Source organism: Sorex fumeus, unplaced genomic scaffold (genome assembly GCF_029834395.1).
Source record: "Sorex fumeus unplaced genomic scaffold, SorFum_2.1 ptg000131l, whole genome shotgun sequence".
NCBI classification, from domain to species: Eukaryota; Metazoa; Chordata; class Mammalia; order Eulipotyphla; family Soricidae; genus Sorex; species Sorex fumeus.
In genome coordinates, this window is record NW_026606188.1 from 12,894,730 (window position 1) to 12,917,364 (window position 22,635).

The 22,635-nt window shown below is 38.2% G+C and overlaps 1 protein-coding gene across 1 annotated transcript in view; it reads left to right on the plus strand.

Moving 5' to 3' along the window:
* FER (FER tyrosine kinase) overlaps window positions 1–22,635 on the plus strand; it is a 444,812-nt gene that overhangs the window by 67,701 nt on the left and 354,476 nt on the right. The window contains exons 4-5 of the mRNA XM_056139057.1: window positions 7,277–7,450; window positions 17,255–17,354. Coding sequence (XP_055995032.1) covers window positions 7,277–7,450; window positions 17,255–17,354 — 274 coding nt within the window. The remainder of the gene's footprint in view (window positions 1–7,276; window positions 7,451–17,254; window positions 17,355–22,635) is intronic.

Consider the following 22,635-nt stretch of genomic DNA (forward strand, 5'->3'; position numbering starts at 1 on the left):
AAGTAAAAAGTAAATAAAAATAAATTTATACCCTTCAGATACAGTTAACTCTCTGAAATAGCATGGTGATGCAAATAATACCATTTATTAGAAGAGAGATATTGCCTTGTCTTTACAACATGAAGTGGATTGTAATATTGATAAGAGTTCATCTAGCAGAGTAATTAAAGTAATGAAAAATGCTTTTTCATGAAACAGCCTTGTTATTTAGTCATCACATAATAAATCTTGAATGTGCGTAATTTCAATTGTATGTGTATTTTCTTTGCAGTATTTCTTAAGCTGGACTGTAGAGTTATTCTGCTGAAATGCCTTATTTTAAGACATGAATTTGTTCTACTGCAGTTGCTTTATTAGAGAACAATTTTGGGCATAATGTGAATTTTTATTTTCTAATGTACAAATCTGGAAGAATACACTCTGTCAATGTAGAAGACAATTGAGCTGAACTGAACTACTTGGAATACATAAAACTAGACATACCCATAGTTGCATCTTTTCCCCCTGTATCCTTTTTGTTATTAGTCGTGCCTGTCCACCTGTGATGTCCCAGCTTTGTGTCCATAATCAAATGTCTCTTTGACTTCAAGTTTGCCACTCTTCAGATACTTTGACAAGCAAACATCTTTTCAATGTAAAGTGATTTTTTTACTGAATGTATGATTCTTAGTTATTGAATGTGAAACTAAAGTTTTTATAAAGTTCCTTTCAGTTTGTTTCTAATTAATGTTGAGTTTGTGCCTCTACTTTCCCTTATAAGCTGTTATTTTTTTTGTATATTTTTTCTCAAGACACTGATTATTAGGAATACAAATGTTTAGAGTAGAACTGGTATGTTAGAATTTCATGGGGGAACTTTAAATACAGATGCCTGAACCTCAAAGTCTGTTGAATCAGATACATGGTATTTGGGTTCAGGGCTTGGTAATTTGCAAAGGCTTCCAGGTGATTTTTATTGTAGGGAGATGTGAACCTAAGTTCCTAGAAAGCATTGAAGAAAACACAGACAATTGAACTTTTAGTTCAATTTTTGCAGCCTTAAAGACCTTTGAGGAAAATTTAGAGATTTGCTTTTTGGATTTATGTATCCCACAAAGACTCAGGTTTTTTATTTTTTTTAATGTGATGAGAAACTGCTGTTTCAGAATAATTTATTTTGTTTAATTGTGCTGTATAGAAACTATGCATTCTTAATGGAATTTTATGTTCTATGTAACAAATACTAAAGCAAGAAGCAAGTACATAGTTTCTTCTTGCTACAGAGAAGTTATTTATGACAACTGTTATTTAGGTAATTATCAAGCTTGATTCATCTTTGTTGATTATTTTCAAAACTTAATTATAGCTCCAGCAGTATTTGTTCTTTAGCTTAGTGTTCCAGACTAAATACTTTTGGTATAATGAATTTGGAGCACCTAAATTACTACCTGTTTATGGTAAATAGTCTCTGAGTCTTGGCTGTTGATGGGATTACACAGCGCCAGGGGGCCAGTTGGTGGGTGTGACTCCCGCCTACTGGAATTTGGAGGATCTGGGTGAAGGATGCTCGGCCCAAATCCGAGTAGGCTTGGAGATCTCGCCCTGGAACCCACGTGACTTTGTCCCTCTGCCAGTACCTTCATGTGTGCGGAGAGTGGTCTCAGCATGGTGGTGGCTGGTCCTGGAGGTCTTTGGCTGCCAGAGCCCTGGTCGGGGCGGGGAGGAAAGCTCCCCTCCAAGGGGCCCCGGCGGCGAGGACAGTCAGGCGCGGGGGCAGGCGACTGCACTGTTCTCTTCCGGGAGCTGGATTTGGGCTGAGCATCCTCTACCCAGATCCTCCAAATTCCAGTAGGCGGGGGTCACACCCACCAATTGGCCCCCTGGCGCCGTGTAATCCCATCAACTGCCAAGACTCAGAGACTATAAAAACCAGCTCCCGGAAGAGAACAGTGCAGTCTCCTGCCCCCGCGCCTGACTGTCCTCGCCGCCGGGGCCCCTTGGAGGGGAGCGGGTTGAGCTTTCCTCCCTGCCCCGACCAGGGCTCTGGCAGCCAAAGACCTCCAGGACCAGCCACCACCATCCTATTATAACATCTTATTATCTCATTCCTACTTTAGACAAACTGGCAGGCTACCGAATGAAGCCTGCCCACACGGCAGAGTCTGGCAAACTCCCCGTGGCATACCCAATATGCCAAATACCAGTAACAGTGATGGGTCTCATTCTCCTAAAGAGCCTTGAATATAATCTCAGGGCTAGGATGAAGGAGACGTTACTGGGGCCTGCTCGAGGCAATCGACGATTAACAGGATGATTTGAGTGATTTGTGATGGTAAATACTGATTTACACCACCATACTTCTGTTCAAAAGTGGAAGACATGACATCTAGGAAAAAAACTATTTTCTTATTATGCATAGTTTTTTGTCTTGTCAAAGATCATATGCCTGTTCACTTTTTTTCTTTTTTCACTTTTTATCATGTAGTGTAATAGTTACATGATTAATAAATATTTGAAATTTTATATTACTGAAAATTTAAAAAGTGGTTTATTAGGGGTAACTTATCAATAATTGGATTATAATAACCATGACTTATTATATGTCTGTAAGGGCTAGAGCGATAGTACAGTGGTAGTGCGTTTGCCTTGCACGCAGCCAACATGGCCGACCTGAGTTTGATTCCTCCGCCCCTCTCGGAGAGCCCGGCAAGCTACCGAGAGTATCTCGCCCGCACGGCAGAGCCTGGCAAGCTACCTGTGATGTATTCAATATGCCAAACACAGTAACTAGAAGCCTCATGATGGAGACGTTACTGGGCCCGCTTGAGCAAATCGATGAACAACGGGAGGACTGTGACCGGGGAAAGCCATGACCTTTCGGATATTGATTTTATAGCCTGCAACTTTACTGTACAAATCTGTTGTTACTATCCAAGTCTATTCTAGGAGCTTCTTGGTAGAGGCTTTAGAGTTTTTTAGATACAGTATAATGTCATCTGCAAATAGTGAGAGCTTGATTTCTTCCTTTTCTATATGGATGCTCTTAATGTCTTTTTTCTTGCCTAACTACTATGATGAGTATTTCTGTACTATATTGAATAGAAGTGGGCTGGAGCGATAGCACAGCAGTAGGGCATTTGCCTTGCATGCAGCCAACATGGCTGACCCAAGTTCGATTCCTCTGCCCCTCTTGGAGAGCCTGGCAAGCTACCGAGAGTATCTCGCCCGCATGGCAGAGCCTGGCAAGCTACCCATGATGTATTCGATATGCCAAACACAGTAACAACAAAGTCTCCAATGGAGACGTTACTGGGTCTGCTCGAGCAAATCGATGAACAACGGGAGGACCGTGACTGTGATTGAATAGAAGTGGTGAGAGTAGGTATCCTTGTGTTGTGCTTTATCATAGAGGGAGGACTCTTAGTTTTTCCCCATTACAGATAATGTTTGCCATAATAGGCTTGTAGCAGATGGCTTTGACTATATTGAGAAAGTTCTATTTTGGTGAGAGTTTTCATCATAAACGGGTGTTGGATCTCATCAAATGCTTTCTCTGCATCTACCGATATGATTATATGGCTTTTATCTTTTCTTTTATTGATCACTGTATCACTGTATCACTGTCATCTTGTTGATTGGCAAATTACTTGAGCGGGTGCCAGTAACGTCTCTATTTCTCCCAGCCCTGAAATTTTAGCAGCCTCTTCTTACTCACCATTTCCCAAAGATTGGAGCCTCTTTTAGGCTCAGGGGAATGATACCTGTTGTAGTTACTGTATTTAGCATATCAAATACACCATGGGGAGCTTTCCAGGCATGTGGTTGGGGTGGGGAGGGCTCTCACCTGCACCACAGCCTTGCACATAGTCCGGTGGCATGGTTCTGGAAGCCTCATTTTATATTCCCATCTGGAAGGAGCATCCTGAGTTCTGGAAGGTGCCAATGAGAAGATTATCTGGTGCTGGAAGGGTGTGGTTTATGATTGTGTTCCCTGGGTCACCAGAGACTGGGGGGTGCAGGCAGAGGATCTCTGTTTTGGGTTCCCGTTCAAGGTTCTGGGACTTCACTCACGCTTGAGGCTTGGTCTGAGCGTCTGCTATGATGGATTATGTTGATTGACTTGCTAAAGTTCAACCATCCTTGCATCCTCGGCATGAATCCCACTTCGTTGTGGTGTATGATCATTTTGATGAATTGTTGAAATCTATTTGCTAATATTTTGTGAAGAATCTTTGCATCCGTGTTCATCAGGGATATTGGCCTGTAACTTTCTTTCTTTTGTGGTGTCTTTACTTTTGGTATTAGGGTGATATGTGCTTCATAGAAACTGTTTGGGAGAATTTCTGTTTCTTCACTTTCCTGGAAAAGCTTGAAAAGACTGGCGATATGTTCTCTTTAAATGTTTGGAAAAATTCGCTAGTGAATTCACCTGGACCTGGGCTTTTGTTTTTAGGAAGACTTTTGATTACTGTTTCAGTTTCCTTGATGGTGATAGGTCTATTCATGCATTCCAGATCTTTTTGGCTCAGCTGTGGGCAGTTATAGGAATCCAGGAATTTATCCATTTCTTATAAATTTCTTGTTTCGTGGCACATAGACTTTTCAAAGTAATCTCTGATGATCATTTGTTTGGTTTTTGTTGTGATGTCCCCCTTTTTATTTCTGATTGGTTCATTAGAGTTCTCTCTCTCTTCCTTTGTGAGTCTTGCTAGTGGTTTATCAATCTTGCTTATTTTCTCAAAGAACCAGGTCTTGGTTTCATTAATTTTTTGGACCTTTTTTGTGTTTCCATGTTATTAATTTTTACTCTAAGTTTTATTATTTCTTTCATTCTGCCTGGTTTGGGCTCCTTGTGTTGGTCCTTTTCTAAGATTTGATCTGTGAAGTCATTTATGTGGACCCTTTCTGTCTTCCTGAGAAATTTTTGCAGAGCCATAAATTTTCCCCTGAAGACTTTAAGCTTTAGCTGTGTCCCACAAATTCTGATAGTTTGTTTCTTCATTCTCATTGGTACCCAGGTATCTTTTGATTTCTACCTTGATTTCCTCCTTTACCTACTCATTATTCCAAATTGAGTTGTTTAATTTCCATGTGTTTGATTTGATTCTCCATTTCTGTGTGTGTGATTAGCTTCTATCTTCAGTGCCTTGTGGTCTGAAAAGAGAGTTGATACTATTTATATCTTCCTGATTCTATTGAAGTATGTTTTGTGGCCCAGCATGTCGTCTATCTTGGAAAATGTTCTGTTTGCATGGGAAAAGTGCAATACCTTAAAGTGAAATAAGGTGAAATAAAGTGAAATAAGGAAAAGTGAAATACCTTAAAGGTTAATTTTAAAAATATATTGAGTATGTAAAAACCATTATTATGAAATTAGATTTTTGTCATATCTTTCTGTGACTAAGATTTTTCTTCTTTTAAAATATAATTTTATTTTATTTACCTATTTCACTTTAATATTATATTCTGCTGTGATATTTGAATTAGAGTAGAATATTAACACAAGAATTATATTCATTCACAGATAAAAACAGAAAACATACTCTTGTAAAAATACCATACATTGTCTGTTTTTTGTATCTTTGGTTTTAATTCATCCTGATTGTATGTAGTGAGATCCAGTAATTATTTTTGAATGTAATTTTGGTGACTTACAGTGAAGAGCAATCTTTTTTCACTTTTGGCATTTACAAGTTAGATGTCTAATAGCAGATGACTTGTTTTTCCAATAGTTTCTATGTGCTGCTTTGTTTTAAAACCACTGTTTACTGTTATTGAGGTAAGGTATTTGTGTTACAAAGATCATTAAGATTACCAGTACTTAAAAAGAAAAGAGAATATGAAAAAATCTAGAGAGTATCAATATTTAAATATTTAAGACATATATAGCTAAAGAAGATCAGGCACAAAGATTGAAAAGAATGTTTTAGGAAGGTGGGAAGACATGTTTGGTATATTGGAATATAAAATGCTATTGAAAAGGTCATTCTTTTCCCCTCCACCATCCTCTCTTCCCAGAAAAAACAAAATTAAAGCGAGAAGGGGAACTTCAAAATTTGGTGAGTTACTAGTGGTTGTCAAGGTTGAAAATGAATGAGGGGGTCAGAGAAATGGTGTAGTGAACAAGGCACTTGCATTGTACAGAACCACCCAGGGTCAATCCTTGCCACCACATATCCCTGAGCACAGAGCCAGGAATAGACATGTGATACCATATGAATCCCATGCCTTGTCCATGCCTTGTTGAGCAACATTGGTGCGATACAAAAATGAACCAAAATGAATAAAGATGGATTTTTATGTGTCAATTTAAAAAATTAGACAGCACAGATATAGTAATGTTTGGTGTTGGCTTTATAGTACATGTACTTATGTATTATTTTGTCTTTATATGTTTAAAAATTTTCAAATTCAACTAAAATAGAAACTTTTGATCAGTAGCATACTATGTTTTCTTTACCTTTATTTTTGCTAATTTGTCAGATTAATCCTATTAATGTACATAGCATTTTTTGTTGTCTCATTAATACATGGGATTCTATTCTATAATTATATGAATTTTCAACTTTGGTAATTCCTCATTACCTTAAGGGGGGGGAAGAAGAATGAAGATGAATAAATTTCTATTGTATTTGATCATTAGTAAATGGTGACCTTATTTATTGAGGAATTTCAGGGGTATGAGTAGAAGCATTATGTCAGTAGAAGCATTGAAAAAGAAGAAGTGATAAAGACTGCAAGTGAGAACTCTTAGAGAATGCATTCATCCATCTGCTAGTATTCTTTGAAGGTTTTTATTACTGAAGTGTGAATCAGTTGTAATGTCACTGTCCTCCCGTTGTTCATCTTTTTGCTCGAGTGGACCCAGTAACATCTCAATTGTGAGACTTGTTACTGTGTTTGACATATTGAATACATCATGGGTAGCTTGCCTGACATATTGAATACATCACGGGTAGCTTGCCAGGCTTTTCCGTGTGGGCGCGATACTCTCAGTAGCTTGCGGGGCTCTCTGAGAGGGGTGGAGGAATGGAACCCGGCTCAGCCAGGCCAGCTGCGTGCAAGGCAATTGCCCTACCGCTGTGCTATCGCTCCAGCCGTACTAGATATTGAAGATTTTAAATATGAATCACTTATTTTTGTGTAACAATTTTCGTAGAATCAGCCATTTTAATTAATGTAATAAATTGTGTAAAACTGACTGCTTAAAGTTCTTGAACAGCTTAAAGTATGGCGAAGTGAAGGCTCTAGCACAGGAGTTAATTTTATTTCTTTTCTTTCTTTTTTCTTCTAAAAGTCTTGGCTACTTATGATTCAGCAGACAGAGCAGCTAAGTAAGATAATGAAGACCCATGCAGAGGATCTCAATTCTGGACCCCTCCATAGGCTCACTATGATGATCAAGGACAAGCAGCAGGTGAAGAAAAGTTACGCAGGTGTTCACCAGCAGATAGAGGCAGAGATGATGAAGGTTTGTTTTTTTTCATTCTGAAATTTTCTTAATTTTATAATAAAATCTGCTTAAGTAATTTATCTTGTTTGACTTAAAAACATTGTTTGGTACCACTTTTGGAAACTAAATAAGCTTTACCCCTGAGCATTGCCAGGTGACCCTGACAGCAGCACGAGGCCTGAGCCGGTTCTAGGTACGCCTCATTGCCAGGTCTCAGCACTGGACCACCCGGCTAGCTCTGCCAGGCTGAGGATCCCTGGGAACACTCCCTGTGTCTTGTCCTTAAGCAGCCAAGGTGGAAAATGGGACTGGAGAGAAAGTGGGCAAATTTGTAGAAAAATTATTTGAGAAAGGAAGGGGAAGTCAGGAAAAAAATAAAGGAAAGAAAAGAAAGGAAAGTCAGGGGTATTTGGTTTCCTTAAGCTGAATTCCCAGGGAAGGTGGGAAAAGTCTTCCTTCTATATTTGGGACTGGGGATGGTAGTTGGACCACACCAAGCTATGCTCAGGGCTCACTCCTAGTTCTGTGCTCAGGGATCACTCCTTGTGGTACCTGGGGACTTTATATGGTGCCCAGAGTTGATCCTGTTCAGCTGAGTGCAAGACAGTGTCTTAACTCCTGAATTGCCTTTCCAGTGCTTTTTATGCCTTTTTAACTAGGGGGATGAGCAGGCTCTTTGCATTGGGTAAAGAATGCAGAGTGTTAGGAAGGGATGGAAGGTGGAAGAGCAGGATGTTTGAGAGAATTAGCTTCTGTATATCTTGGGCGAATCTCCTGGGCTCATCCTCGTGACATTCCATACTGGGAATTTCTTTCCTAAGGGTCATTTCCTTTTCTTCCTATTCTCATCCTACTTATTTCCCTGCTGTCCCTCAATCACTATTCAAGAGGCCTTAGCCTCTTGAGTAATAATTAAGAAAGACATCCCTTCCACCACCATATTGGGTTTAGTTCTTTAATATATACTGCCTCATTTTCATTACTATAAGCATATTTTTAATAAAATAAATTATTATTTTATCTGCTGCAAAAGAGAACATGGATACAATGATTTTTAAATTTTTTAAGTTTTTTATTTACTGATGGGCTGGAGCGGAGAGCACAGCAGTAGGGTGTTTGCCTTGCAAGCAGCCGGCCCGGCCGAGCTGGGTTCAATTCCTCCACCCCCTGGGAGAGCCCCTGGCAAGCTACCAAGAGTATTTCGCCTGCACGGCAAACCCTGACAAGCTACCTGTGATGTATTCAATATGCCAAACACAGTAACAATTGTCACAATGGAGACATTACTGGGCCCGCTCCAGCAAATCGATGAACAATGGGAGGACAGTGCTACAGTGCTATTTACTGATACAGCTTTTGTAGGCATTACAATTTTATATAGGAGGGAGTAGGTCCACGGTACCCAAAAAGGAAAAAATCTATGTTTGGTTCTGTGGCATCAACATAAAGACCCATCAAAACTGAATGGTGCACATTCTCAAAACATAACTGGAAACATTTGTTGCATCTAAACCATTTCTTCAAGGAAAACTGAAGTTTTTACAAAAAAAAACTAGTTTTGGGGCAGGAGAGATAACACAGTAGGTAAGGCGCTTGCCTTGCATACATCCAACCAGGTATCAATCTCTAGCACCCCATATGGTTCTTTGAGAACCACCAGCAGTAACCCCTGCCTGAAATCAGAACCAGGAGTAAGTCCTGAACTCTGTGAGGTGGGGTCACCCGAAACAAAACCCGATAATTGATGGAAAAAAGAAACAAAAATGGAAACAAATTCCTTCATATTAATACTTTCCCTAAATTATCAATATTTTGAACTCTCCTATCAAAAGGCATAGACATACACAGAAGGCACAGAATGGCCTTTAAATCTCTCAGAAGACAGATTTGAACCTTCTGTTGCTTAGAAGAGATACAATTTACCTCAGCATCAATGCAGGCTCAGAGTGAAAGGTTAGAAATTGATCATACAGGTTAATGGTAGAGGAACTAATGTCAGGGGTAGGCCTGAGTGATAGTACAGTGGGTAGGGCTTGCCTTGCATGTTGCTGATCCAGGTTCCACAACGTGGTCTCCGCGTGGTCTCCCTGAGTCCACCAGAAGTGACTCCTGAGTGCAGAACCGTGAGTAAGCCCTGAGCACTGTTCGTTGTGGCCCCCAAACAAAAATGAAAATAATAGTGTCAGCGACATACACACTTATATTGACCAAGTAGCATTCTAGTTAAAGAAAGTAAATAAGAGCTAGGATAAACATCACATACTGGTAAAGGACCAATAAATCAAAAGAACTTAATTCTTATCAACATATGTATATGAAATAAAGGGAAGGAAAGTTTATAAAGCACCTTCTACTATACCCGAGGAGATGAATCAGTGGCAACAAAATTGTGGAAAACTTTGACATTCCACATCATTGGAGAGATCAACTAGATAGAACATCAGTAAGAAAACAAAATCCTAAGTTGGGAATTTGATGACGTGTACAGAAAATCCCATCTAAAAACAAAATCAACATTTTACTCTAATGCTTATGTAATATTCTCTAGTATAGGCCACAAATTGGGCACAGTGTGTGTCTATAAAGTCACAAAAACAGAAATCATATTAAGTAATTTTTCAGGCCCCAGTATCATAAAAGTAGAAATTAAGCATTAAAGAAATTGGGTGTAAAGCTCCAGTATTTGGAAACAGAATAGTATACTGTTAAATAACTATTAGGTCAAGAGGAAATTACAAAAAAAAAAAAAAAGGGAATTTAAAAGATGACTTTAAAAAAGCTTGAGAATCAAGCTGTCTTTTGTTGCTGTCTTTCAGTCTTTCGTTTTTTCCCCCCTGAGGCCCAGTCTTACCTGTAACCTCCCACCTCTGACTGTGGCCTCCATTTGCATAATTATTCTGTTGCCTCCTTGGAATATATTGGAGGTTACAGGGTTCCATATGACCCCCAATTGAGAAACTCTGCTCTTCACAAGTGAGATTGAAACTCTAAGAGCTGATGGGATAAAGCAAAACAGTACTAAGTGGGAATTTCATAGTAATTCAGGCTTATATTAGGAAATAACTCAAAACAGTAGCCTAATTCTATAGCAGACAAAGCTAGAAGAACAATAAATGAATTTAAAAATAAGAAAGAAGGAAAAATACAAAATTAGAGGCAAAATTAATGATATGGTAATCAGGTCAACAGTACATAGGATAAGTAAAACCAGGACTTGATTTTTCAAAAGAATAAGCAAGATTGACAAACCAATAGCTATCTTCATAGAAAGAAAGAGAACACCTATGTAATGTCAGATCAGAAATGAAAGTGAAAAATTACAACACTTCGGATACAAAAGGTAATAGTGGTTCCTATGAAGAACACTATGAATGTGGCTGCAAATTTAGAAGAAATTGATAAATTTTAGAATTGCACAACCTTGTGAGATTAATTAGGAAAAAGTCAAAACTCTAAACTGACCAATAATGAGTGATGGAATTGAAACAGTAAAGACCTCTCCAATAACAAAAGTCCAGGTCTGGGTGGGCTTTCTAGTGGATTCTATTAAAAAAGAAGACAAATTCCTCAAGTTCAACAATGTTTTAGTGATCCGAACAAAGACATACATCAGAATGAGGATATACTACAGTCAAGTAGGATTCCTGTACAGATTCAAGATGATTTATTATACACAAATGAATTTATTGATTTATTATACACAAATGAATTTATATAGTACACTCTATCGGCAAATGGAAAAATTGCAACCATATGGTCATATAAATAGACCCAGAAACAGCTTTTGAGATGATTCATCACCCATTCATGATAAAATTTCTCAGCTAAACAAGGATATAAAGAATGTACCTCAAGATAGTAATGCCCATTTACAACAACCGTTTAACAAAGAACCAACATTATGGTGAGAAACTGATAGTTTTCTCACTGAAATTTGTCACTAAATAAACTTTCTCCCTGTTTTCTGATATTATTATTAAAGGTTTTAAAGTCCTCATCACAGCAGTTGGACAAGAAAAAGAAAGGCATCAAATTTGGGAAAGGATCTATCCTCTCAGTATTGGAAGATGGCATGATTATATCAGTGGAGGACCCTAAAGACTCCACGAAGAAACTCTCAAAAATAATCCAGTATAGCAAAATAGCAGGCTATGAAATCTAAAGTTAAGAATCAGTTTCTTTTTTCATTGAATCACTGTGAACTATAATGTTAAAAGGTATTCGTGGTTGTATTTTATATGCACAGTGTTCTAATACCAGTCCCTCCACCAGTGTCCCAGTCTCTTTCCTGCTTCCCACCCCCCAGCCTGCCTCTATCTTAGGAAGTTTTTTTTTTAAAAAAGTTTATTTCATTAAAGAACTTTGATTTACAAAGTTGTTGATAGTTGAGTTTTTTAAAAAGTTTTTGTTGAATCACCCGTGAGATAGACCATTACAAAGCTGTTCATGATTGGTTTCAGTCATACAATGATCTAACACCCATCTCTCCACGAGTGTATATTTCCCACCACCAGTTTATCCAGTTCCCCCCCTCCACTCCCCCCCACAGCTTGTTCTCTATGGCACTTTCTCTCTCTCTCTCTCTCTTCCCCTCCGTCTCTCTGTGTCTGTCTGTCTTTGTCTCTCTCTTCTCTGTCTCTGTCTCTGTCTCTGTCTCTGTCTCTCTTTCCCCTTTTGTGCATTATAGTTTGCAATACAGGGAATTCAGTATTTTTATCAGAAAGGTACAGCTGGAGTGGCGTTTTTAACTGGGTGGTAGCCTTGGTGTGTGGAACTGACTGCTGGGGCTTCTAGATGTACAGGGAGGTGCGGGGAGAAGCCTGGAGATTTCAGTCACAAAACCTGTATGATTGAATTTTCAGCTAGCTATTATCTTGGTAAGATCTATCAAGAGATGGTGGAATCCAGTTGGGTGCATGGTGATTTTGGATTGTGGGAGCAAGTGGCTGCTAGGGATTCTGTTTGGACAAGTACCAGGCTATGCTGCCCTGCTCCGATATGCCCTGGGATTATTCAGCCATCTGCAGGTCTGAGAAGATGTGCTGCATCTTTTTGATCTTTTTTCAAGATATATTTACAAGTCTATGGAACAAGGCTGATAAATGATCCTGTATGGTGGTGTGTGTGCATGGCTCCCAAACACGTAAATTTTGGTGGTTTAATTTCTCAGAAAACCTGGTTCCAAGTTTTTGCAGTTCGACACTGGGTTCAAGAGTGATCGAGGCATCCCCCTTAACTATATTGCATTTCCTCATCCATTTATTCTTTATGCTACAGATAAGTGCGATCATCCTGTGTTTGTATTTTTCTGTCTTATTTCACCCAACATGATATCTTCTAGTTCCTATGCACTTTCCTTTATGTCAGCAAAGAACTAGGAGGGAGAAAAGTGGAAAAAGCAACCCCAGTGGAAGTATCCAAATACATCAGATACCTAGGAATCAAGTTAACAAAGGATGTGAAAGACTTATACATTGAAAACTTTAAGTCACTATTGAAAATAAATAGATGGTATTAGGAAATTTAAAACATTCCAGGTTCATGAATTAGAATTGTCAATGACCATCCTACCTAGAACATTACAGAGATTCGGTGTAATCCTCATCATCTGCTAAAATTTTTATAAATTTTAATTCATATCAGTTATCTCCATTAATAGCCAAAGGTATTCTGAAAAAATAAAAGAAATGGGAGGTGCTCTTTTCATTTAACTTGTACAATAAAGCTATAATAACCAAAATACTGTGTATCTGGAATAACGATAAACTCTCATACCAATAGAATAGAATTAAGAGTCCTTTTTTTTTTTTAAATTAAGAGCCTAGAGGGAAGCCATGAAATATATGGACAGTGATATTCCTGAGATTTATGAGCAGTTTAATCTTTGACAGTGGAGTTTGGTGCATTAAGTGAAGCAAGGGAAGACTCTTTAATGCTGTGTGGAAACTGGTTAAGCCCATAAAAATAATGAAATTGGATCCATATCCCTCAACATTCAGAAAAGTTAGCTCGGTGAGCATTAAAGATCCCCAGATTATATTAGAATTCATCAGCTACACTGGGGAAGTGTGGGCATAACCTACAGTATATGGACCTTTGAGATGGCTTGTTGTTCACACAGTGCTCTTTGATCTCTGTCATTGTTCATCTTTAGTTGTGTCACTGAAGTTTGTAACCTTTTTGGTTCATATACTTGACAGCAGTGGGCTACAGATGTGGTGCAAAGTTCCCATATAGCAGAGAAATTAGGACCAACTACTTGGTGAGTGCAGTGGCATGAAAAATTCAACTCAAAAATCTCACACTTAAAATAAAAGCAGGAATTTTAAGCCGCTTAGTCAACCCTCATTAGTATTTTAAATGCAGGTGGAAATGTAAATTAATGAGATACCAACACCCACTTTAAGTGCAAATCTTAAGAATGATGACAGAATGCTGGTAATAATAGGAATGTATACAGGGCATTGAGAAACTTAATGTGTTTTCTACTAAGTGAAAGCATACTGTCTGGGACCATCTAAATGGCACACTGGAAAGGGCAACACTGGAGAAACTGAAAAGAATTAGTGGTGGCAAGAGAATAGGGATGTGTGAGGTTGAGTAGGCAGAGTTTAGAGGATTTTATGACAGTGAAATTACTCAGTATGATACTATCATGATGTATACTTGCCATTCAATGTTTGTTATAATTTTATAGAATGAACTGAATTTTTTTTTTTACATTAGTGAAACACCATGAGGTGCAATTATAGACTTACGGATTTTTGTGCTTGGGTTTCAGTTATACAGTGATCAAGTACCCATCCCTCCACCAGTGTCCATCCTCCACCACCACGGGTCCCAGCATCCCTCCCATCTACCGTCCCCCCATCCCACCCTGCCTCTGTGGCAGGGCATTCCCTTTTGTTCTCTCTCTCTCCTTTTGGGTCCTGTGGTTTGCAAGAGAGGCATTGAGTGTCAATCATGTTTGATCCATAGTCTGCTTTCAGCATGCTTCTCCCATCCTGGGAAGATTCTCCCAACACCCTTTATTTGGTTCTCCCTTCTCTATCTGAGCTTCCTTTTCCCCTAGCACATGTGGCTGGCCTCCAAGTCATGGAGCAAAATTCTTGGTGCTAATCTTGGCCACTCCTGGGTGTTAGTCTTCCATTTTGTTACTTTATGATGAACTGAATTTTAATGTTGACTTTGTACTCGCTCGATAATTATGTATCATTGTAGTTTCATTGGTCATAGCAAATGTCCCACTCACATGGGGAATTTTGATTATCAGCTAACTATACAAAAGTAGGAACAGAAGATTTGTGGATTATCTCTGTACTTTCTGTTTTCTGTGAAACTAAAACTGCTGTAAAAATATAAAGTCCATTAAAATAATTATAAAAAGTTACTCAAACTTAAGTACAACCCATTATAGTTCTTTTTCTTTGACAGTGCCATTAAAGTCAATGGTGATATAGAGTTCATTGAAAGTGGGCTCTAGGGCTTTCTTCCAAATTGTGTACCTTTTTGCAAGTTTCGTATGCTGCATATTTCTTTGTTTTCTTAGGAAGAATGGCAGTAGTTTCTCAGTATGTAGCTCTCTTATTTTTTCTTAGACATTATTTGAATGGACTCCAAAATCAAAGAACCAAATCAGAGATGTCTAATTTTCATTAAAAATAATAACTATGTTTACATGTCTTCAGAAATTTGAGTATTGTCTGACCAACAGTGACTATTGAATCTATTATTTTTTAAGAGATTTAATAATGTCAAAAAAGTAATTCTTGGGGCTGGAGCGATAGCACAGTGGGTAGCGCATTTGCCTTGCATGCGGCCAACCTGGGTTCGATTCCCAGCATCCCATATGGTCCCCCGAACACTGCCAGGAGTAACTCCTGAGTGTGTGAGCCAGGAGTAACCCCTGTGCATTGCTGGGTGTGGTCCAAAAAAAAAGAAAAAAAATAATTATTTCTAGAACTGGGAAGAATTTTGTTAACTCAGAGTTAGTCTGTATAGTAAAAGTAAAGGCCCTCCCGTTGATCATCGATTTTCTCGAGCGGGCTCAGTAACGTCTCTATTGGAGACTTTGTTGTTACTGTGTCTGGCATATCAAATACGTCACGGGGAGCTTGCCAGGCTCTGTCGTGAGGGCGAGATACTCTCGGTAGCTTGCTGGGCTCTCCGAGAGGGGCTAAGGAATCGAACTCGGGTCGGCCATGTTGGCTGCATGCAAGGCAAATGCCCTACCGCTGTGCTATCGCTCCAGCCCATATAAATATGGTAAATATTTAAGTTAGTTTTTTTTATTAGAAATTATCGGAAATTATGTTATTGAGAATTTATTGTTTGAAAATTTTATTTTATAAAAAAATGTTTTGGTTTTTTTGTGTCACATCCAGAAATGCCCAGGGCTCTGCATTCAGGGATCACTTCTGGTGGTGCTCAGGGGACTTTATGGGGTGCTAGCAATTGAACCCGGGTTGGCCCTGTGCAACGCATGTACCCTATCCGTGGTACTCTTACTCCTGCCCCTTGGTTTGAAAGTTTTGGGTAATAGAAATGTTTTTTATTTGCTCCTTTAATTAAGTGTCTTGTGCTGTTGACTATATCATTAATTTTGATTAGTGACATATTTATTTTTTTTGTTAATAATACTATAGAATTTAAGGAGTTAGCTTTGTTCAGTTTGTGTATAAAATTTACCATAACAATACAGAAGTTACAGTGCCATCGCCACTAACAAGTTCTTTCTCAGCATCCTCCACTACCCCTCTCTCTTCTCAACAGTAGCCACCATCATGTCGAGGAGTTAATTGGGCAGTATTCTTGTTAGTTTGTTTGTTTTGCTTATTATATTTTATATTTGAGTGAAAATGTTTGATAATTATGTTTAACTTAGCATAATCATATTAAATTCCTTCTAGGTTTTTGCAAAAGGCAGAGTTTTATCTTTTTAATGGCCCAGTACGATCCCATGGAATATATATTGCAGTTTTGCAATCAAGTTGTCTGTGAATGGACTTCTAGATTTAATACAGGTTTTGGCTGTTGTGAATAATGCTGCTGTGAAAATATTTTTGAGTAACTTTTCATATCTTTCAGGTATTAGCTTTAGGAGTAGGTATCTCTGGGTCATATAGGATTTCTATAATTTATATTTTCAGGTTTTTCCATAGGTTTTTCCGCATAAATACTATGTTAATTTCCATTTCCATCAACATTGTACCAGAGTTTCTTTTTCTTCATATCATATTCTTGACAGCATTTATTGTTTCTCATCTTTTTGATGTAGGTTGTCCTAATTGTTGTAAAGTGTTGTTATCATGACTTTGATTTGTAGTTCTCTAATAAGTTGCATAGACTCTTAAATTTTTTTTAATATGTCTGTGAGCTATCTAATTATCAGTTGAGAAGTCTCTATTCAGTTCTTTTGACTGTTTTTTTTCTTTTTTCTTTTGAATTGAATTGCTTATTTTATTGTTGTTGAGTTGTGTGACATGTTTTGTATACATTTTGGCAGCATTTTGCGTGATGTTATGTGAAGGTATCTGTTCTCAAGTTTCAGATTGTCTTTTGTTTTAGGGTAGTTTATTTTACTGTATAAAAACATTAAAATTTGATGTACTAACATATTTTATTTTTTTCTTGCTTTTTCTCCCCTTACCAGTGAAGTCTCCAAATATATTTCTGAGATTGATGTTCTCAAGTGTATCTACCTATGTTAAGCTAATTTTATGTTTCTTATCGATGTCATAAAGTGTGTATCAGTTATGCTTTAGAACTTAAGTTCTTTAGCAATTAAAAATAAGCATATGATTTTCCCCTACTTTTTGACAGGTTACAAAGACAGAATTAGAGAAATTAAAATCCAGCTACCGACAATTAGTAAAAGAAATGAATTCTGCCAAAGAGAAATATAAAGAAGCTTTAGCTAAAGGTATGGTAAAAAAAAATATAAAATATGTTTCTTCTAGTGATTTTTTTATTCTAATTCTTTTAATAAAAACTATTGTTTTGCAATGAGTCTGCTAATTCACAGTTAAAGAATCACAGAGTAAACTAAAATGTGACTACTTGTTAAACTATATAACTGTATTTGTTTCTTTTTATTTAAATGATGTAAGGTGTTTTTGAATAGTTTATTAAGGTAGTATTATGTAGCTCTTATATTAGGATGTAAGCAATATTTAAAAGTTTCTCTGAAGCATCAGATTTATTTTGTTACTGAGTATTAAAGAAATATAGGTTGTATTTGTTCAGAACACTTTTTTTTACCCCCATTTTGAATTTTTAAGAAATCAAAATTGGAGCCAGAAAGATAGTGTGCAGATTATGTTTTGGATACAGAAGCCTAGGCTTAGTTCCAGGTTCAACCCTAGAAGCATGGTTCTCTGAGCATTCCTAGGTGAACTCTGTGCTTAGAGCCCTGGGAGGACCTCTGAGTGGGGCGTGTACTCGCGAGTGCCACATGCGCGCACATGTGCGCATGCACACACACGCAAAGTGAAAATCACAATACCATTTTATAACATAGCTTTGCCTTATCATAATTTTATTATGCAATTTTTTATAAGAAGACTTGAATTTAGAAAGAGAAACTGGGGGCTGGAGAGATAGGACAGTGGCCCAAAAATGGAGAGGGAGAGGAATAGGGGGAGGAGAGGGAGAGGGAAAGGGAGGGGGCAAGTGGCTGGAGAGGGAGGGGGAGAGGATGGAGAGGAGGAGAAGAAGGAGGGAGAGGGAGAGAAAGAGGAAGAGGTAGAAGAGGGAGGAGAGGGAGAGGGGAAAAGAAGATGGAGAGGGAAAGGGAGAGAGAGAAGAGGGAGAGGTGAGGAAAGGGAGATGGGTCATAGGGAGAGGGAGGGGAGGAAGAGGGAGAGGAAGATTGAGATTTTATTTTTATTTATTTAAAAATTTTTATTAGTGAAATACCATGAGGTACAGTTGTAGACTTACAAATTTTTTTTGGTTAGGTTTTAGTTATACAATGATAACTCTACCAGCGCCTATTCTCCACCACCAATGAATGATCCCAATATCCCTCCCACCCACCCAACCCCCCAGTCCACCCTGCCTCTGTGGCAGGGCATTTTCTTTTGCTCTCTCCTTTTGAGTGTTGTGGTTTGCAGAAGAGGCATTGAGTGACAATCATGTTAGTCTATAGTCTGCTTTCAGATGCATCTCCCATCTTAGGAGGATCCTCCCAACACCCTTTACTTCTTGCTCCCTTCTCTATCTGAGCTGCCTTTTCCCCTAGAATGTGCGGCTGGCCTCCAAGGCATGGAGTGGACATCCTGGTACTTATCTCGGCTATTCTTGGGTGTTATTCTCCTATTTTGTTACTTTATATTCCCCAGATGAATGCAATCTTTCTATGTCTGTCCCTCTGTGTCTGACTCATTTCATTTAGCATAATACTTTCCATGTAGTACCACTTGTATGTAAATTTTTGACTTCATCTTTTCGAACAGCTGCATAATACTCCATTGTGTAGATGTATCAAAGTTTCTTTAACCAGTCATCTGTTCTCGAGACTTGGTTTTTTTTTCCAGATTTTGGCTATTGTGAACAGTTCAGCAATGAACATAGAAGTGCAGATGTCATTTTGACTAAACTTTTTTGCCTTTCTGGGATATATTCCAAGGAGTGGTATTGCCGGGTCAAATGGGAGCTCAATTTCTAATTTTTTGAGAATCGTCCATACTGTTTTCCAAAAGGTCTGAACCAGTTGCCATTCCCAACAGCATTCTCACCACATCCATGCCAACACCAGTTGCTTTTGTTCTTCTGGATGTGGGCCAGTCTCTGTGGTGTGAGCTGATATCTCATTGTTGTTTTGATCTGCATCTCCCCGATGATTAATGACGTAGAACATTTTCTCATGTGGCTTTTTGCCATTCAGATTTCTTCTTTGTGAAAGCTTCTGTTCATTTCGTCGCCCCATCTTTTGATGGGGTTGAATGATTTCTTCTTTTGGATTTCAACCAGTACTTTGTATATCCTTGATATCAACCCCTTGTTGGATAGGTATTGGACGATTATCCTTTCCCATTCTGTAGACTATCTTTTTATTTTGGTCACTGTATCTTTTGAGGTGTAGAAGCTTCTTAATTGAAGATAGTCCTATTTGTCTTTCTCTGTTTTCACTTGCTTGGCCAGTGGCGAGTCATCTTTGAAGATACCATTAGCTTCAATGTCGTGGAGGGTTTTGCCAACCTGTCTTCAATGGACCTTATGGATTCCTGTCTGATGTTGAGGTCTTTAATCCATTTTGATCTTACTTTTGTACATGGTGTTAGACAGAGATTTGAGCCCATTTCTTTTTTTTTGCATGTAGCTGTTCAGTTTTGCCAGCACAATTAGTTAAAGAGGCTTTCCTTGCTCCACTTCACATTTCTTGCTCCCTTATCAAAGATTAGGTAATCATATGTTTGGGGAGAGGAGGGGAAAGTTAGTATATTCAACTCTGTTCCAGTGGTATACAGCTCTGCCTTTGTTCAGTACCATGCTGTTTAGTTATTTCTGCTTTGTAGTAGAGTATGAATTTAGGGCGGTTGATTCCTCCCATTTTCTTTTTCCCAAGAATTGCTTTAGCTATTCCTGGGTGGTTATTTTTCCATATGAATTTCAAGGGGCTCTAGCGATAGCATAGGGGGTAGGGTTCTTGTCTCGTATACAGAAGACCCTGGACAAACCTGCTTCGATTCCTCCTCCTCTTTTGGAGGGCACGGAAGCTACGGAGAGTATCTCGCATGGCAAAGCCTGGCAAGCTAACCGTGATGAATTTGATATGCTAAAAACAGTAAAAATTCTCAACAATGGAGATGTTACTATTGCCCGCTCAAGCAAATCGATGAACAAGTGAAGATAGTGCTACAGTGCTACTGTGCTTCCTTCATGAATTTCAGGAGTGTTTGCTCCATTTCTTTGAAGAATGTCATGGATATTGTTATAGGGATCACATTGAATTTGTACAATGCTTTGTGGAGTATTGCCATTTTGACAATGTTAATTCTCCCGATCCATGAGCGGGGCTTATCTTTCCATTTCCTCGTGTCCTCTTATATTTCCTGAAGTAGCGTTTTGTAGTTTTCTTTGTACAGGTCTTTTACTTACTGATTCCTACGTACTTGATTTTCTGGGGCACAATTGTGAACGGGATTGCTTTTTTCAAGTCACTTTACTATACAAATCTATTGTTTCTAGGAGTTTCTTGGTAGAGGTTTTAGGGTTCTCTAAGTATAGTATCATATCACCTGTGAATAGTGAAAACTTGATTTCTTCCTTTCCTACCTGAATGCTCTTAATATCTTTTTCTTGCCTAACCACTGTTGCAAGTATTTTGAGTAGTATATTGAAAAGCACTGGAGAGAGTGGGCATCCTTTTCTCGTCCCTGATCTTAGAGTGAAGGCTCTCTGTTTTTCCCCATTCAGGATGATGCTTGGCATAGGATTGTGGTAGATGGCTTTAACTATATTGAGGAAAGTCCTTTCTATACCATTTTAGTGAGGCTTTTTATCATAAACGGGTGCTGGATCTTATCAAATGCTTCTCTGCATCTATTGATATGATCATATGATTTTTGTCTTTTCTTTTGTTGATATGATGGATTATGTTGATTGATTTCCAAATGTTAAATCGTCCTTGCATACCCGGGATGAATCCCACTTGGTCATGGTGTATGATCTTTTTGAGGAGTTGTTGAATTCTTTTTGCTAGTATTTTGTTGAGAGTCTTCCATCTCTATTCATCAGGGATATCAGCCTGTAGTTTTCTTTTCTTGTGGTGTCTTTGTTTCCTTTTGTTATTAGGGAGATATGGGCTTCATAGAAAGTGTTTGGGAAAGTTTCTGTTTTTTCAGTTTCCTGGAAAATCTTGAGAAGAACTGCCAACAGGTCCTCTTTAAATGTTTGGAAGAATTCGCTAGTGAATCCATCTGGACCTGGGCTTTTGTTTTTGGGAAGACTTTTGATTACAGTTTCAATTGCCTTGATATTAATAGGTCTATTCAGGTATTCCAGATCTTCTTGATTCAGCCTTGGAGATTATAGGAATCCAGGAATTTATCTGTTTCTTCTCAGTTCTCTTGTTTTGTGGCACATAGACTTTCAAAGTAGTCTCTGATTATCTTCTGAATTTCTTTGTTTTTCATTGTTATCTTCCCCTTTTCATTTCTAATTTGGTTTATTAGAGTTTTTCTCTCTCTTTCTTTTTGAATTTTGTTAGTGGTTTATCAATTTTTCTTTATTTTTTCGAAGAACCAGCTCTTGGTCTCATTGATCTGTCGGATTGTTTTTTGGGTTTCATGTCATTGATTTCAGAAATGCTTGAAGTGCTATAAATTTTCCCCTTAACATGGCTTTAGATGTGTCCCACAGGTTCTGGTAGCTTGTGTATTTATTCTCATTTGTTTCCATGTACCTCTTGATTTCTTCCTCGATTTCTTTCCTGATCCATTCGTTATTTCAAATTGAGTTGTTTAATTTCCACGTGTTTGATTTGGTTTTCTGCTTATTTACGTGATTAATTTCTATCTTCAGTGCATCATGGTGTGAAAGGAATGTTGATACAATATCTGTCTTTCTGACATTGTTGAGGTTTGCTTTGTGGCCCAACATATGATCTCTTCTAGAAAATGTTACACGTGCATTGGAAAAGGATGTGTATTATATTTTGGGGGGATATAAAGTCCCGTGTAGATCCCATGTAGATGTTGTCTGATACTAGTAAGGCCACCCCAGGATTTTTGAGGGGATTGTTTTCTTGCAGGATTGTTTTTCATCATTTGACTTTGAGTCTGTGTTTATCCTCACTGTTTATTTGTTTTTCTTGTAGGCAACAGAATGTTGAATCCATTTTGCCACTCTTAATTAGTGAATTTAGACCATTGACGTTGAACACATTATTGTCATGGGGTTTTGTGTCATCTTACCATAAAGATTTGTTGTGCTGGTAGGGTTTGTCTGGTCTCACAGTAGCCCTTTTAGTCCTTCTTTTAGGTTTGGTTTTGAGTCTATGAAGTTCCTGAGCTGTTGTTTATTCACAAAATAGTGCACCGTTCCTTCGAGTTTGAGTCAGAGTTTAGCTGGATAAAGTATTCTTGGTGAAGCATTCATTTTATTGAGTTTTTTCACTGTATTCCACCATTGCCTTCAGACTTGGAGGTTTCCTCTGATAGGTCTGCTGTGTATCTAATGGGTGCTCCTTTGTATGTGAT